Here is an 18,490-nt window from a genome sequence, read left to right as displayed (position 1 = left end):
ATCATTTACCTGTCTTGGTGTAGTAAGCAAGATGCAATCCTCAAACAATATGCAGCAATTCTGTGAGAGGCAATTTGTCTTTCAGGAAAACACAGAAACTTATCCACTTGCATGAAAGTTAATACACAACAGGTAGTGACTCCAAGTTGTATGTCTTGGTTTCATTAAGAATCTTAGAATGTTAAGGGCTGGAAGGGACCTTCAGCATCATCTAGAGACAGCCTCACTGCCATGGACAGGGACACCTCTCATTAGACCAGGCTGCTCAAGGCCTTATCCAACCTGACTTTGAACAGTGCCAGGGTTGGAGCACCCACGACTCTCTGGGCAACCTGTTCCAGTGTGGCTAGGAGATCTCCACACAGCCTTCTCTTCTACAGGTTAAAAAACCCCAGCTTTCTCAGCCTGTCTGAGGGAGATGCTCCAGTCCTCTTACCCATGTCATGGCCTCCTCTGCACTTGGTCCAACAGTTCCATGCCCTTCTTATGTTGGGGGCAGTGGGACTGCTTGCAGCACTCCAAGTGGAGCACCATGTGGGAAGCTTTTATCCTACAACAGAAGAAGTAAAATAAGTCTTGCTCTTTTTTTTAAGTGGAAAAAATGCCACAAGGTTATTTTATGGCACTGTGGTAAGCAGTGGGCTCTTGAAGATCTCCACAAAACACTGTACACTTAAATGCTGAGAAAATCTCCTTATATTCTCAAATGTTTTCTGGGAAATAAAACCTGGAGGCTAACCTTCCTGCTCCCTGAAAGCAGCATGAAGCACTCGGAGCACTGCAGGGCACTCACACAGGGAGCATGGGGTGCCTGCTCATCACACCCTGGGAGTTGTGGGTGGCTGTGCCCCGCCTGCCCACGTGCACTAGGGAGCACAGCTCGTCCTCACAGACTCAGGGTGGGCATGCTGGCAGGTGTTTCCAAAGGGGACTGTGTATGCAGGCATGCATGCTGGGGTGTCCATGGACACTCAGACCGGGGTGCCAGTGGAGGAGGCTGTTTCTCAGGTGACCCTTCCCATGGGAGCAGTGAGTGTTTCTCACTGGAGGTATTGGTCAGTTAGATGTAGGTGAATTTGGCGTAGTCCCTCCTGCAGTGGTCTCCCTTTGCAGCTGGGAGCTGGCTGCCTGGATATATCAGACATGGAGAAAGAAAAGGGCCAAGAAGATTTGTCCACTGTTTTCCCAGGTGTGATGGACTGAACTTTTCATTGGGTGGGCTGCCTGAGCCAGTTTCTGTAATAACCTGGGATTGACTGACATCTTAAACAAATTATTTTCACATCAGATAAGGAAAAAGGCACGTAAGAAGTAGATCCTGCAGAGGTAGGGTAATGCTTTCCATCATGCCAATCTCCTTCCTTCTGGTGAGGCTCAACTGCATCTAACAATGCAAAACTCTCCCTCCAGGAAGGCACTGGAGTGTTCACAATTAGGCCAAAGGGTATGCCGCCTTTCTGGTAAGGTACAACTGGCAGAAGCAGGGCCAAACAGCAGTTGTGCCGTTAGAAGGCTACATAAGCCATCAAAGATCCCTAAAGAACCATCCTGACTCATTTCCACAGTGTTGCATCAGATAGTGTAAAACCCCTCTCCAGGGGAGGTGTTAGGGTGTTCCCATGTAGGCTTGAACATATAACCCATTGAACTCTTTGTTGCATGAGCTTCCACCCCCCACAGATCAAGACTGCAACCAAGGGCCCTCTCAGTAAGTTTGCCACCAACACCAAGCTCTGTGGAGCAGTCAACATGCAGACAGGAAGCAATGCCATCCAGAGGGAACTGGACAGGCTGGAGAGGTGGGGCTGTGCAAACTCCATGAAGTTCAACAAGGCCAAGTGCAAGGCCCTGTACATGAATTGTGGCAATCCCAGACAGAGCTACAAGTTGAGTGGAAAATTGATTGACAGCAGCCGTGAGGAGAAGGACTTGGGGATGATGGTTGATGAGAAAAAGGCAACATGACCCAGCCATGGGCACTCCCAGCCCTGAAAGCCAACCATGTCCTGGGCTGCATCCAAAGCAGTGTGGGCAGCAGGGGAGGGAAGGGATTTTGGCCCTCTGCTCTACTCTGGTGAGACCCCAGCTGGAGTACTGAGAACAGTTCCGGTGCCTCCAGCAAAGGACATGGAACTGTTGGAGCAAGTGCAGAGGAGGCTACATGTAGGTAAGAGGACTGGAGCACCTCCCTCAGGCTGAGAGAGCTGGGGCTGTTCAGCCTGGAGAAGAGAAGGCTGTGTGGAGACCTCCTAGCCAAACTGCAGTATGTGAAGGATCCTACAGGGAAGCTGAAGAGGGACTCTTCATCAGCAACTGCAGTGATAGGACAAGAAGTAATGGGTACAAAGCAAAAGAACAGAAATTCACATTAAATATTGTGAAGAAATTCTTTACTGTAAGGATGGTGAGACACTGGAACAGGTTGCCCAAAGAGCTGTGGGTACCGCAACCCTGGCACTGTTCAAAGCCAGGCTGAACAAGGTCTTGAGCCAGCTGATCTAGCGAGAGGCATCTCTGCCCACGGCAGGGGGATGTTGGGACTAGATGATGCTGAAGGTCCCTTCCAACTCCTTAACATTCTATGATTCTATGAAACGCCCCAGTTATGCCATTTAAGTAATGGACTCAGGCAGTCAGTGCCTTGCCAGTCTCTCCCACCTATAATTTATATATTATATATATAAAATATATATATATATATATAAAATTGTATTTATTTTCTGATCACAATCATTACCTGTAGATACTGGGGGTAGCAACTGGCTGTTGCTGGGGGAATACAATGGGATGTTTCGGATCCAACAACAGCTAGCTTATGAGTTTCTTCCTGTCACAATTTGTCCCTATTTCTGCTGCTGTTCTGTGCAATTCACTCAAAAAATACTAACTGAAGTGTAGTAAGTACTTTATTGATAGAATATCACACAGAGCTCAAAAACCACTGGACAGCTCAGAGCCTAGCCATGTATTTCCATGTGCGAAATTCAGATGAAGTCTGTTGTTTATTTCAGTATGGAATCTTCACTTGCTAAAAGGGAAGAAAATACAAACATGATTAGGACTATTAGCCACTCTTGTGCAGAACTAAAACATGCAAATAATTAATGGAATCAAAGACTAATTTTATGTAATTTCTTTCTGGCGAGTATTTATGATTCCCACTTCTGCTTATTCAACAGAATTGTAATTTACAGCTATGGGGTGAAGAAAAACTTTTAAGTTTACTCAGTAGTAGAAGACAGTTTTCTGAACTGACAAGTCAAATAAACCTGGAAAAAGCTACCACTACAGGTATGTCCATCTTAACGAATAATCTTCAGCAACTGCACTGCACATAATGAGAGTTTAACAAGTGCTTTTCTGAAAAAAAACCAGACCAAACCCATTGTTGGGAACAACAGACCTATCACCTTTGTGCCACTTTTAAACAGATTAAACATTCTAAAGTAACAATTGAGAAAATTTTCTTACTAGGTGGCCTAGCAACATTATAGCACAGCCTCTAACTCTAAAAATACAGAAAGTTTCATCTAACTAGAGAACCTCTAAAAGACCCATTTATTTACTTCATGACCAATAGAGATGATGGATTTAAAAAGGCAAAACAGCTTTATCCCTAGTAAGTTCTATACAAAACGTATTTGAATTTCTGTATGCGTAGTTAATCTTAGTGCTTTGTGCAACACCAATTTTGTTGAGGAAAAATGCAGATATCACCCTTTTGCATGGAAAGAGTTACTGAGCGTGTATCTGCACCAAGAACAGCCTGTGTTATTAATCAATTTTCTTAAAATGCTTCTTAGTTTTAAGTCTACCTAAAAACCCTAGGTGAAACAAAGCTAGAAAGCACATTCCTCTGTATGGCAGCAGGGAAGGAATCCTCTGTTAGAACTGGACAGGGAACACCAGAAATCTTCCTAAGGACAAGGGAAACAATGCTGCAGCAGGAATACTACAGGTGGAAGGGAATGACAACAAAAGGAGCAGTATTAGTTGCAAGTGATGCCCTCCAGCACACCCTCTTCATGTGAGATACAACAAACAAAGCTGACCTCTAACACTGAAAGATACTGAAAATAAAAAAATCAAGCTGACTTGTAACAATACACGTGTGACGCCACTTACAAGTCTCAGGTTACAATCACATACCGTTACCTACGCCCTATATTCAGCCATATTTGTAAGGTTTCTACAGTGCATGGGGAAAAGGGCATGCACATGCGGATGAAAAAGGGACATGCTGCCACACCTGATACGTGGATTCAATTACTCCTCACAGAATACCAGCAGCTTTTAGTGGTTTGCTTCCTCAGTGGAAATTCAGCCATTTAACAAGTCCTGACTGTCACAAAAGTGTTACCTCTTGCTCTGATGAGCTTTTCAAAATGCAGACATAATTAAACAGCAGCAGTATTTACTCCTGGCACGGCCCTAACCACCACCTCCAGGGATTAGCTGCAGGCCTCAATTTCTCCTAAGAGCACGGAGGTGGAATACCAGTCCTGCAGCAAGACAGTGAATACACTAAACCGACGAGCTACCTTCTGCAATCTCTTTTGCAATCCGCTCCAGTTCTTCACGTTTCTTTTTCTCCTCCGCCTCTATTCTTCTCTCTTCTTCAGCAATCGGCTTCAGGTAGTCTGCCATCAACACAATCCCTTTAAAACACAACTTCCCGAACCCCCGGCGGAAAGCTCCGCTCCTGCGGGCTCGCTCAAAAGGGCGGAAAAGCCAGTTTTGCTGGCAGAAGGGCACATTTCATAGGGATCCGTGGCTTCACACCAGCAAGGCCGATCCGGCAGGCCGTCCTGGCAGGGCCGTGGCCGGGCCGGGGGAGGGAAATGGCGGCCGGGCCATTTCAAGGTGCCCTTGGGGGACGCAAGGGAGCGGGGGAGCCGGGAGCGGCCGCCCGGGACGCCGCACTCACCGTATCGCTTCTTGCCGTAGATCATCCCCACGAGCAGTGCCGAGTACCGGGTGAACTGTGAGAGGCAGAGACAAGGACGCGCCCTTCGCTCAGCCCATAGGCACGGCCGGCCCCGCCGGCCCCCGCCCCGGCCTGCCGGCCCGGGCAGCCCTCCCCGCGCCCCCGAGACAGCCCGGGACAGCCCGGGCGATCCTCCCAGCGCCCTCACCTTGATGAGCGGGGACACCTGCACCGGCGGGATCATCTTGGCGGCAGCGGGAACGGCCGGAACTGAGCGCAGTGCAGGAAGGGGCGGGGAGGGAAGCAGCCGTGACAGGGAAGCCGAACGCTGCGCAAGCGGCCCTCGGCTTCCCGGGTGTGGGCGGGTCCGCTACGCCGAGAGCTCCGGCGGCGCCGCGCCCGCAGCCTCCGCGCCACACGGAGGGGCTGAGGGAGCGTGCAGTCTGTGAGAAGAATCGAGGGACATCTCATGATTAGCAGAAAAATAGCCACCTTTTTGTGTTTGTTTGTTTGTTGGGGTTGGTGGTTTTTTTTGGTTTTTTTTTTTTTTGGTTGGTTGTTTTTTTTTTTTTTTTTTCTTTTTTTTTTAAACTCATAACGGTTGACATGTATTGGCATAGGTTGGCCAGGGAGGCGGTGGAGTCACTATCCCTGGACATGTTCTAAAGGCATGAGGATGTGGTGCAGGTGCTGTGGTTTAGTGGTCTAGGGGTTACAGTGGCACTACTGGGTGGACGGCTGGACTGGATGATATTAAAGGTCTCTTCCAACCTTATTGATTCCATCATGCTATAAGCTATTGCGTGCTTATGGTGTCTCTGAGCAGATGCTCAGTCTGACTGGACACAGACCTCTGCAAACAACCTGTGTAGCCAACCCTACTTTAAACTGGAGGTTGGACTAGATAATCTAAAGAGGCCCCTTCCAATGACACCTGTTCTGTGGTTCTGGGGTTGTAATAATTACTGTATTGCACTTTAATCTTCGTAGATACAAAACCCTGTGGTCATTAGTCATTCTATAAACAACTGTTAGTTATAGTTATATTTGGTAATGATCATTGTACTTGAGAATGACACAATTCAAATTAATGCAGTTTATTTCTCAAAAACTTAAAAATTATGAGCTCTCTTTATACAAAGTCTCATATCATGTTTGCCCTCAGGTTTAGGTTCTGAGATATTACCAAATTTGGGTTGAACAATGCTATCTTGACCACAAGCAAAAATAAAATCGTTCTTTCTGCAGAACAAATTACTTATTTGTAAGTGGGGTAAACAATAAAACCCCAAACCAACCAACCCAACCAACAGCACACACACACACACAAGAAAAAAAAAAAAGGAAAAATGCATTTTTGAGCCAATACAGTGCCTTGTCATATTTATACATTGCTTTATACAAAGCATCCTTATAGACACTGGAATGAAACTCCTTGGCCAGATTCAGTTTTTGAGTTTCATTTTCTTCAGGTACCGTAAGAAGTAGAATCAACATTTCTTTATATCAAAGTAAAAAAATTTTGCTGTTTTATAAAAAACCCACAAAACTGCTGAGGTTGTAAGGGACCTTGGTGATCTTTTAGGAAAAAAACCATCTAGCATAATTTTAATTACAGACATCAGCCTTAAAGTTCATCTACAGAGAAGAAATAAATGGCTTGAAGTTTTGTTTTTTTCACTGATTGCAATTTATTACAAATACACATACTCTACTTACAATGTGTCTGCTGCACATTAGAAACAAAACCATACAGAATCAAAAGTGCTTTTATTAAGGATCAGAAAAACTGCTATACACAACACAATGCAAGTCATTTAACCACAACTAGGTATAAATCCCCTTGAATAGCTGAAGACACTCTTCACAGGAAGTATGTAATATTCACAATTACATATTCGGTATCAAGGTGCTTCAAAACAAAAGCACAAGTGCTTTCAAGACTGATCTCAACTGAAACAAGATATTCGAATTTGTTTTCACCTATAATTTCTTCAGGCATATTTTGCCACTTTTTTTAATGATGAATAACAAAATTCCCCAAATGCCTTTAATTATGGCATTAAAATTGTCAGGCACTAAGAAAATTCAAGACACAAATTAATCATTCTGCCAAAAGGAAATGTAATGGCTTCTAGGGCAGCCACAGCTTACAAGATTTGAAAAGCACAAAACTTATCCAGCTGCATCTAAGTGTAAAAAAAAGATAAATTCAACATATCATGGACAGTCACTTCTAGGGGTTAGTTTCTTCTGTTGTCTTCCTGAGACTCAGAAATCTGTGGGATCCCTTAGTTGTCCGCAACTCAGGAGAAAGCTCAATTTCCTTACCTGATGTGGAACTCTCACACATTGCAGTCTCATAATCTCCTTTAATATGGCAGCATGCCTTCAAAGTAACAGAAGGATGTTCCACTGACAGACACAAAATAGACACAAAAAGCCCGAGAAATTCAAACACTTCAGATGAGCAGCTTCTGCAGAACAGAAAAAACCCTTACATCTAATCACAGAGCTCTCTTCCCTCAGAAAATATCAAAACTGGTTGAAACTTGGATGCAAAGCTACATGAACCCTCATTTGTTACATTCTTTTTTAAAAAAGAATAGATATGCCCAAAGAATTTGTGTTCAGATGGCTTGGAAGACTGCTATCACTTGCAGTGATATCAATTGCAACTCCCATCTAAACTCACACAGTTAGATTTCCAACTGCTATCCCCTGTTTGTAATTATGCAGAACAGACAGTGTAACCATTGAAAAAAAATTTAAAAAAAAAAAAAAAAGAAAAAGAAAGAAAAAAAAAGAAAAAAAAAAAAAAGAAAAAAAAGGAAATCAGTAACTTGTATGCACGTATGTTCTACTATCGTGCTATCCAGAATCCAGAGGTCTCTGTGTTTTCCATGCCTCACATTCTCTTACATAGAAGCTCAACCAACTTCTACGCCTGTGTTTGGCTGCCACTTTGCTGGGTATCTGCACACTTCTTTATTGATCATTGCTGCATTTACAAGTCAAGCAGCATTTTTTCCTATAGGGCAATTGTAAAAGAAGGGGAACATGCTTTTATTTGCATCCCCTGTTTACCCAATATTTTCAAAAGCAGATTTTGGAGAAAGGGTCTCAAGCATGACCAGCTTAAACATAAATATGCCCCAGTTATGGTCAATATAGGCTTTGGTTTACATCAATATAATCCACACACGAATTTAATGCGAGTCAGAGGAACTGGAGTTGATCTCGTAACTTCACATGCACTGTGCGGAAATTTAGGACAGTGTTTCATTCGGAGACAAACATGCCTCCTCTTCTTCTAACAATACAACCTTCCGTCTGGAGAGAGACATCACAGACTTTATGGCAGTTAAAGAAATTCTAACAAAAATGCGCAAGGCAAGAAAAGCAAACGGGATTACAATCTGCATAAGATGGAAAATTGCTGTGCTAAATTCACTTAACAAGCAAGTTAGAAAGAAGGCCCCAAGGCTTACACAAGGGTAGAGAGCCAGCTTGGCAAACATGAAGGCATGCTCCTTGCCACCATATCTAGCAAAGGCATGCAAAGTTTCCTCTTCATTGAGAAGGGCTGTAGTCCATATTGCAAACTGAAATATGCTTGCAAAGAAAGTGATAACGCAGCTGACCTGAATGGCTTCAATTTCATTATGAGACTTTTCTGCAAATTCACTGGTCAGCTGGTAAGCTAGTGGAAGCCCACCAATGAAAGCCAATGAAAGGATGTTGAGCAGTCCCATTAACCGGGTAGCTTTTGTTACATAAAGGAAAAGAGAGTGATGAACAAACCACAGGAGACCAATTGTAACAAATGACCCAAAGTAAGCAAGGTAGTTTGGCCCATATTCACTTAAAGCTTCAAGAAGACTGCCATGGAACTTCTCCTCAACTTCTCTGGGATCAGGAACATTGTCTTCACTGTGGAGAGAAAAATGACTTTACTTTGCATATTACTGTTACAAAAACACATCTGGAGCAAGATTGAACTATGTTGCTTTACTTTGAGCAAGTAGTGAACAATAGGAATACATTCCATACTTCTCTAATATATAATTTAGAAACAGTGTTTCAAATAACAGCTCTGCAAAGAAATTATATATCGAATGAAATTTGAAAGTACATTGGCATTCCTTTGGGTTAATAAAGTCGCTACAGTGAGTAAACAGCTTTTTTTGATAAAAGGTTTTCATCTGAAAATATAACTAAGCAAAAAAGTAAGATTTGTTTTTGAAGACTCTACACCCCGACACGTATTACACACACTGATGATCATTACTGCTGGAATACGAGTGTTAGAAGTATCTATGGTTTGTGCTCTTTGTCCTTCCAGAAAATCATACTTTAAAGTAACCACTGCAGATTTTGGAAGTCGAAGACAATGTTTGAATAATTTTATTTTCTCAAATATTACATACAGACAAAAAAATATATTTAACGAGACAAGGTGTAAGAACCAACACAAAGCCTTACCATATATCCAAGATGAGCAAGGTTGCTACAATGGCATAGACTCCATCACTGAATGCTTCTACTCGTTCCTTACTCAGAGGCTCACTGAGGTAAAAAGTGAAGGTTTCTAAGCTATGGTGTTCCTCCTCTTCACCTCTCTGACCTGGAAACAAATCCAGAGGCTTAATAATGAAAATAAGTATAAGATAGTTCAACAACCTACTGTGACCTTCTTTTTTCCCCATCTGCCAAAATTTTTCTTTAGACAAAACGGTGCCAGTCATCCACAAGTCAGTCACTCCACTTTTTTTGGCATATGTGCCTGCCCCTGAAATTTATATTTCTTTCAAGACAAGTGCTTCAAGAACAAAAGAAAACCCCAAAAAACTCTGTCCTTTAAACTGTATGGAAAACCATTTCCACCAAGTGAATAATGACTCAAAGCTGTAATGGAACAAAACAAATTAGATGCTGTGCCCCAGGAAGTCCTAATAGCTGTGGGGCCTCTATGACAGCTTGGAGAACTTACACTACATGGCAGAAAAAAACCTGTCTTGAGCATGTGGGCTGAACTGGGATATGGAATGACCTCATTTAAAATAATTAAAGCCTTTTCTCAAAAGGTGTAGCTTTTATAGGAAATGTTGAACACAACTCTAAAGACTGAAGTCAGAACTGCCTAGCTAGCCAAAATACACTGCTTCTGCTGTATAGAATGGACAAAGAAAAAGGTTAAGGTTCCACAGGAATGCAAAGCAGGTGTAATCACAAGAAATTCAATACAGCAGTATTTCAGCCATCTGACAGGGTGAGAGGTAGAGATGTGACCTGACCGCAAACCATAGTGGCCCCATCGCAATAAACATGGACAATATTCATATGTGTTTATCCCCAGGCTCTGAGGGTCTGGGTTCGTCCTTTCAGAGCATTTCTGCCTCCCTGTTATTGCTGCCACATGGGGGAGTGAAGAGTAAGTTCCCCTTTGATCCGTAAACAGACAGACTCATACCACCCTGAACAGCAGCCATAGAAGTACAAAGGTGTTATTCTTCTGACCCAGCTTGGGAGTGTCAGTTCGAAAGACATTATCTGTTCAGTGGTTTTGTGGTCCCTCTCAGAGGGACACTGCACCTTTCAGCCAAGCAGGTTGCATGATACCCCCTTCTCCTTTTATTTTGGCAATAGCAACCTCTTAGCAGGATTTAAGTGCAGCTCAGGTTGTTGCTATGGTTGTGCAATTGTTAGTCCTGACACAAGGAGGGCAGAAAGCATATGAATGAAGGAAGCATGGTTTTAGACTAACTTAGGACATGTCTGAAGGCACCTCTTTAGATCACAGCAGTTAGATTAATGAGATGTAATTAATGTGAATCCCTGAGAAAGTTTACGGGTGTGGCGCTTGCCCGTTTGAAAATGTGTGACTGTTCAGCATTGCAGGGAAGAAAGTGATAAAGGCATAGAGCTTTTATGTCCTTATGTTCTTCCATCTCCATGATCCCTCTTGAGGAGGGAAAAGGGATAGACGGCCTGCAGCCATCGTTCATGTACCTACCTGTGTCTGCATGCATTTGCATTATCAGGACAAACCAGAAACGTTTTGCACAGGGCAATGATCTTTAAATGTGTTGTACCTTACACAAATCTCATCAAAATTAGGGGAAATCAGAAAGCAAGAGAGACACTGTTTAGAAGCACATCAATAAAGCCTAAAATCATTATGTTCTGAGACCGAAAATGAAAGCAGAACTGAAATGGCTTCATTCTAGGATGCCTGCATAACATGTTGACAACCTAATCTGAACATGTGCCTAGGAATTTTGTTACTCACCAAGAACTTTGGTTTTACACCATGTAATTAATCGAGTGACATGTGGAAAAACAATTACGAGTCCAAGAAGTACGTAAGACTGTTGGAGAAGAAGATGAACAGTTTAAATATAGTTATCAAAATACAAATTATCTTCCAGTTTTAGTATGAAACTATACCTCTCAATCTTAGAAGTAATCACACTGAGAAAAAAAAATCTTGACATTCAAAAAGAAAAAGGCTCAGCTCATGCATCTCCTGAATATTGCACGTGGAACCAAACACTGCTTTTTCCTAGCTAATTTAGTACCATTAATGAGGCAAACTAAAACAAGCAAGGAAATAATTCTGCTAACAAAAAGTGCAGGAATAACTGCTTTGGAAGTTGAAGAATTATCCCATATAATCCTTATGGGTCCTTCCAATTCATGATATTCTAAGATTCCACTATTTGTGTCACAAAAATACACTGGTGGGTCCTAAGTGGTTCACAGACTTTGCACAGGTCCAAGCATAGGAGCAAGTTGGAGACTAACTTCACCATTGTTAATACTAAAAACAAACAACCAAACAACAGTGAATGGAGTGTGGAAGAAGAGGAAATGTATTTTCAGATAAAACTAGGCCTTTCCATGTTTGGACTCATAACTGTCCTTTCACTAAGAGCAACCTGATTTCTCACAAACTTGGGAATTATATAAATACTGTTAATTCCTGTGTAATCTTTCCCAAAATTCAGTTAAATACATCTTTTCCTAAAGAACAAGAGCAATGAAGTTCAGGATACATTCAAAAACTAAATTTCAGTTCCAGAATAGGGGTTCCAGAGTAGGGGTTCCAGAAAAGAGTTAAAGCTATTAGTAAGTAGGAGCAGTGACATCAAATAAAGACGGAAGAGAAAAAGACTATGTAAAAGTGTTCCTTAGCCAAAACTGTTTTGAGATGCAGGTGAGCTAATGGTCTCCCTACTCTGTTTACTTTTACACCCTAAGTTAGTGCAGCAACTGCATTCACTCTTCTTCAGTTTGTGCAATGTGGTGTTCATTTCATGTAAGTTTCCATATTACCTCAACTACTTCTGATGCATAAAATACTAAGATAGAGTTGAGAAGACCTGCTTAAAACAAAAAGAAGCAGGCATTGCAAGTAATATTGTAGCAGAATATTCTTTTTTAACTATACAAACTCATGGATCAAGTTACAGGTTGATACATATGATTAAATACACTCAATGCAAAATAGCAGTCATGATTACAACACCCTAGAACTGGCAATTGAGAAAGTCTGCATAATTAACACGGACATAATTATTTTCATACACAGTCCTAAAGACAGCTAATACAAACTGCTGCATCAGTATTCTGTGTTAGCTGAGAGAACTTACCAAAGGAATAAAGAAAAAAGAAAAGATGGCTGCTAAAAAGCATAAAACTGGTCCTCTTAGGATAATCTTTAAGATATGACGTTTATAGAAATTCTGATTTTCAGACTGCTGTATCTGTGGATTCAGTAAGTGTGGGTGATAGAATCCATATGCTACTATCACAGCCTGCAAGGAAAAGAGCATTACTGAACTGATTACACATAAGTATATGCAGTATTTCAAATATAAGATATAGAACGATAAATCAACACATTCCAAAACACTTTCAAACTTATTCTCCATTCCCATATGGAAGGTTGGTCCTAGAAACTCTGAGATTTGACCGTACACTGCATGTGAAAATTTTAGTCTACTCTGCAGAGCTGGTCATGACCTTTGATCCTTGATGAAGAGGAATGAAGACCTCTGTAATAAGGAACTAAAGCAACAAAGCACTTCACCAGGAGGAAGAGTGCTGCTGGACTTGAGGCTGGAAAGCCTGTGTTCCCTCACCCACAACTGCATGCCTCAGAAAGACATCAGCAGGAAAAGTAAATTGCTCTTTCCCCAAGGCATTTTTACAAAGAGTAGGAAAGGAATTCTGTAAACATTGAGATCAGCTAACTTATGTGCATAAAACAGCTTCACAGGACAGTGAACTTCTGTCTTACATACAGGTACTGCATTATCATAATGGCCACAACTTTGAAAAAGAATGCTATACAAATAACATATTTAGCAATTTATGTCACTCACTAAGACACTTAATTTCAGATCTACACAAGAAAGTCTATTTAAAAGTGAAAATGTCAATGGATAGCTGCAATACCTGTATAAGGCCAATGACAACAGCACATACACTGAACAGGAAGATGCCAAAGGGTACCCCTGGAAAGGAGGCCATTAAAGAAAACTGGAAAAAAATCAACAAGATCATATATTTAATAAAGAAGCAATGTAGGAATAACAGTAGAGAAACAGAAGCACTCTTCATTCAATATTGAAACTCATAAATCTAAATAATAATTTCATCATAATTTCATTAAATGCAATTTTTAGTGACAAATACATGTAGGCATCCCAACCAAAGGCATCTGGAGAGATGGTTTTCCTCTGACGTTGACAGTGCTAAATCTTAGCCACTCTGCTTCCATAATAATTACAGAGTGGCTTGTACCTGAGTTTAAGTGGTTTTGGTTGACATGACATTATAGTTCTGAAAATTCTTGATATTAGGATACCTTTTTGAATCTTTGTCTACCTTCATGACTCTCTGTTGTATAAATTTCTGCAGCGTCTTTAAGGGAGGATTAAAAAAAAAAGAAGAAAAAAACAAGGCGTAGTATTAAGGTAACATTGACAGCTTTCCAAAAATAATTTCAGCTTCAAGGCAAAATGAAAAGTATGGTCTCTTGCTGATAAAGATCATCTTACTGACCACAGCCTTATTTTTTGCAGATGAAATGTAAGACATATTTATCCACAGAAAAACAGGTGCCTGTCTTATACATATAACAGTCAAGATGCTAAACTGTTTTGTTCTGTTAATATAGTATTCATTTGCAAATATTCTTTTGAGGTCCTATGACCAAAAATTGTCCAGATTTTAAACATGAACCATCAGCTGCCAGAATCAACCTTGCAGAGCAAATCAGAAATGGTATCACAAATTTGGTCTAAATTACAAAAGGATAACGTCCTGCCATATACGGAGGAGTTTGAAACACAGTTTTATTTATCTTACCAAAATTCTTCCCAGATAACCTGGACCTTTTTCAATACAGTTGCTTTTTTGAAAGAAATCACAGAAAATTTTTTACCATGAGGGTGTTGAAACATTGACACAGTTGCCCAGTCCCTGGAGACTTATAAGGTGAGGTTGGATGGGGCTTTGAGCAACTTCATCCAGTTGAAGATGTTTCTGATCTTTGCAGGGGTTGGACTATACAACCTTTAACGGCCCCTTCCAACCCAAACTATTCTATGATACTATGATTTCCAGGAGTGTAATTTTTGTTTCAAGAATACCTATTTTCTGCCAAGTCTAAAACATGCAATATCTAAAGGTTATAAAATAGCTTCATGAATTTTAAAGAAGCAACACTTAACTACGATAATGGATTCACATTCCTGGGTATCTGAATACTTTGGTAAAGTCTTTCCAAATAAATGAAGAAACAAACACTGTAACTTAAACATATGTCAGATTTTAGAAAATTACTTACTGTATATGGCAAGAAGGTTATGATCATCATACAAGCCTAAAACAGAAAAAGCATATTGAAACACTGTGCACTTTCTGGACACATCCTCAATGAGGGCATTGTTTCCTTTGTATTTCACATGGAGATCAAATGCTTGTGCTACATAATGAAAAATACCCACATTTCTGAAGTTGCTAAGTTTTGACTACAACAAATGGCTGGTTTTGTACATATCTTCCATGTTCTCTATCCAAATTTTACAAGCTTATTTTAGAAAACACTATGGTTTTGTTACCAATACCCCAGGTAAAAGTTTTGCTATGGTTTTTAAGAGACTTCTTTCTACACTAGCAATGCTAAATATACCACACCTTCTAAATAGGTGTTTCTGATTTGTCAAGAACATTAATATCTGATCGTAAATATTTCGGATCTAAAAAAAGCAAAATTAAAAAACCCAACCGAACAAACAAAAGCATAAAGAAATTGCTTTGAAAGCTACATTAGGTAAGAATTAGATGTCTTAGGCTGTTCTTCTAAAACAATTTCTTCTAGTGTTATCTCATGGAGTTCCAACAGTACTTTTATTAGCAAAATTAGAATAACTGCGTGGTTGCATACTTTCAAAGAACAGAGTTTAAAACAACATAACAAAATACTCCGTTCCCTCAGATGAACTTCAGACTAACCTGCTGCAGAGCTTCTTTTGGTTTATAGTAAAACATTTGCAAGTTAAAAGCAAGTTATTTATCAATCAGTCACATTGAAACTAAAGATCTTCGTATTTTCCTGACTTGGAAATATGTCAGAGTTATGATATTGAACATAGAAACTTTTGGATATTCACAGACACACTTAAGTGACCAGTATCTGCTAGTTAATCATCCAGCTTGTCTGACAAGACTCACCAGATTTAGAAGAGCCAGGACATCATCTATGTGCTCTATCACCTGAAACAACCTGTTGAGGCAAGGCAAAGTAAGGTTATCATGAACAAGCCAACTCACTGAATATATTTTACATATATAAACACTACATACAAATCGTACATTTATGATACTATTGGAGAACCCGGTTTCCTTTGCCCCAGAATTAATACAAGTATTCCAGGTGCTATCAAAACTCATGTAGCTCAAATATCAAAGTAATTTATCAGAAAAATCTTAAAAGCAACATACAATCAAGTTCAGTCATGGAACAGTTATTAAGAACCTGGTTTCTATTTGAACGTCAGAGTATTTTCAAAATTTTAAGGCTTAGAAGCATTTCTCCTGAAGAGACAGCACACAAAGAAAAAGCTTTCCTTGCAAACGTCCCCAGATTTTGTAAAAACTCCTCATTCACAAAACTGTCACTTAGAATCAACAGCACCCATGACCCTCACAAAATCCTGAGACTGTACTTCAGCGTTTACTTATACAAGCAAAGAAAAGCATTATGATAAAGGAATGGATGTGAGGTATCAGCTTCAGATATCGAATTACAGGCTGCACACTTTTATTGGAAAGCAGCCAATCCACTTGCATAATGACATTTGCAAATTTCAAAATTCAAACAAAAACTTCCCTGGTTCCTGTATGACACTTGCATGCCAATTTCCTTTTAACCACCAAGACATGGCAGGTGGGGGAGTCCACAGCTCTATAAAGTACAAAATCTGCAACATTACAATTGATTTTATGACAACTACTGCTGAGGATAGAGATGAGCTTGAGGCCAGCAGTACTATGTAAGTTCCTTTGTTGCGGAGCATAACTACAAGTCTAATTCCATCTAGCCTTCAAGGTAAAACGAAAAGTAACTCAAGAAGATACATAATGCTTGTTTTTCTCTGTATCACTATGGTAGTGGTGTAAGAGTAGCTATTCACTGCTAAAAGTAGCATTTCATTACAATGATTTTCTAATATTATTCAACAAAAGACAATTCAGAAGTCTGGCAGCAAGACAGAAATACATCAAATACATGGTAATCTCCTGTACTTTCTAGCTTTTAACTTTAGATTTAAACACTGTGCCCCTACCTTACATGAGCTGCCCATGCCACTGTGACTATTAAAAAGGTCATCAAGTAGACGGCAATTTTTGCTAGAAGAAGTTGCTGAATACTTTCACCTAATTTCTGAAACAGAAAGTGGCACCCAAAGAAACAAAATTATTCTCTGAAGAAGAGATGTACAGTAATGTAATGTATTTTAGGAAAATGCCTCCCAAGAATACAGTTCGCATTCAACAGTCTCTTTAGTACATTGCAGAGACACCAGTCTATTAGGAACTTGTTAAGTAGGCTGAAATATGGCATTTGATGTACCAACACATCTCATCAATCTGTAAAAGGGCTTCCCAAAGCTCTATTCACCTTGTTTCTCATGTATGCATTCTCTCATCACTGTTACTGTAACAACGCATTTCAGAGGACTGGACACAATATGCCTCTTTCACTTTCACAGCCCTGACTTCTGTAGTAGAAGCTTTGCAGAGGTTTCCTGTGACGATTGCTAACAAGGAGAAAGGACAGGCCTTAACCTCAGCAAATTTTGCAAATACTACCACAATGGCTTAAACAGACTCATATAGTATATTTCCTGTGTTACAGATCTTATCTGAGCCTCTTAAATTAAGATTTAGGCCTGTTTAAGTGTAGAAAAATAAATAATGATAAAAGAAAAAAACTGTAAACTTTCTCAAATTATTAATGTTTCCTAAAATTCCTGGGTATTCTCAGAATTAATTTATTTCCTGCAGTATTCTTTTTCTGCCTCTGGTTATTCAAATTGCATTTATTATGAACCTGACTTTAAAACTAGCATTCAGATTGTGCTATATTAAGTGGATTCTCTCAGTGATGGTTTATTACTAAGAAGACTAGATGCTTTCTGAAAGATGTTTTGGTCAGATTCATTCGGGCAATTCATTTTTCACAGAAAAGTAACTAGATATAATCTATGGCCTACAGCATATAATGTCACAACATCTGCATATAACACGAATCTTAAAGTTTTACACCCGAAATTCACTAACTCCTCAGCCTGTGCTGAAATTTCTGTTAGGTTTAATGTTGCTTAATGGCTTCTGCTTTTGAAAGCCTGTAACTCGAAATGAAGCGGGCGTGCTAAGCGACGATGTTACATCTATTCGCGAGGACACAAGAAACAGCAAACGCCACGTGATACCTGGTCAGGATGTATTTTTGTGTGAGCCACCGGCAAAATCTGAAATAACAAAACGTTTATTAGCACACGACGTTCTTTTTCTTGCTCAGCACTTCCCTAAAACCACAGAGCCTTCGAGTGCCCGCGGATGGCGAAGCCAGGAGCAGCTCTGGAATTCGCAGAGGCTCTCGGGCCGTGGCCTGGCCCGCCACGGCCACCGACATGTCGCGACAGCGGGGCGGGCCCGGCCCCGCGGGGCCGCCGGGCGGAACGGACAGGCACGGGCGCGACCCGGAAACCGGGCACCAGCCGCGGCTGCTCCAGGCTTCTCGCTGCCTCCCTCGCTCCCTCCCTGCCGCCGCCGGGCGCTCACCATGACGGTGGCGATGATGGACAGCAGCGCGTCGCTGTAGGCCAGCAGCCGGTGCGATGTCTGCGTGCTGCTGCCCGGCTCCGGGCCCAGCGCCGCAGCCCGCGGAGGCGCCATGGCCCCGCTGCGCTCGGCGGCGGGGCGGCGATTCCCCTCCCCTCAGAGGGGCGGGAGCCGCCCGTGCCCCCGGGGGCGGAGGAACGC

At 41.2% G+C, this 18,490-nt stretch overlaps 2 protein-coding genes across 2 annotated transcripts; both read right to left on the bottom strand.

Annotated features, from left to right (window-relative positions):
• Window positions 1-2,888: 2,888 nt before the first annotated feature.
• On the bottom strand, window positions 2,889-5,280 carry ATP5ME (ATP synthase membrane subunit e). Its single transcript, XM_014882398.2, has 4 exons — window positions 5,136-5,280; window positions 4,928-4,982; window positions 4,542-4,640; window positions 2,889-3,028 (listed from the first exon to the last, which is right to left on the bottom strand). The coding sequence occupies exons 1-4, from the start codon at window positions 5,169-5,171 to the stop codon at window positions 3,003-3,005; spliced, it is 216 nt and encodes a 71-aa protein (XP_014737884.1). The 5' UTR covers window positions 5,172-5,280; the 3' UTR covers window positions 2,889-3,002.
• Window positions 5,281-6,593: 1,313 nt separating this feature from the next.
• On the bottom strand, window positions 6,594-18,441 carry TMEM175 (transmembrane protein 175). Its single transcript, XM_014882397.2, has 10 exons — window positions 18,290-18,441; window positions 17,938-17,976; window positions 16,789-16,886; window positions 15,674-15,725; window positions 14,787-14,822; window positions 13,391-13,474; window positions 12,583-12,747; window positions 11,220-11,298; window positions 9,413-9,554; window positions 6,594-8,860 (listed from the first exon to the last, which is right to left on the bottom strand). Exons 1-10 carry the CDS (start codon window positions 18,401-18,403, stop codon window positions 8,197-8,199), a joined length of 1,473 nt encoding a protein of 490 aa, XP_014737883.1. The 5' UTR covers window positions 18,404-18,441; the 3' UTR covers window positions 6,594-8,196.
• Window positions 18,442-18,490: the final 49 nt, after the last annotated feature.

Source organism: Sturnus vulgaris, chromosome Z (genome assembly GCF_052056855.1).
Source record: "Sturnus vulgaris isolate bStuVul1 chromosome Z, bStuVul1.hap1, whole genome shotgun sequence".
Lineage (NCBI taxonomy): Eukaryota > Metazoa > Chordata > Aves > Passeriformes > Sturnidae > Sturnus > Sturnus vulgaris.
This window is presented reverse-complemented; position numbering and strand designations above follow the sequence as displayed.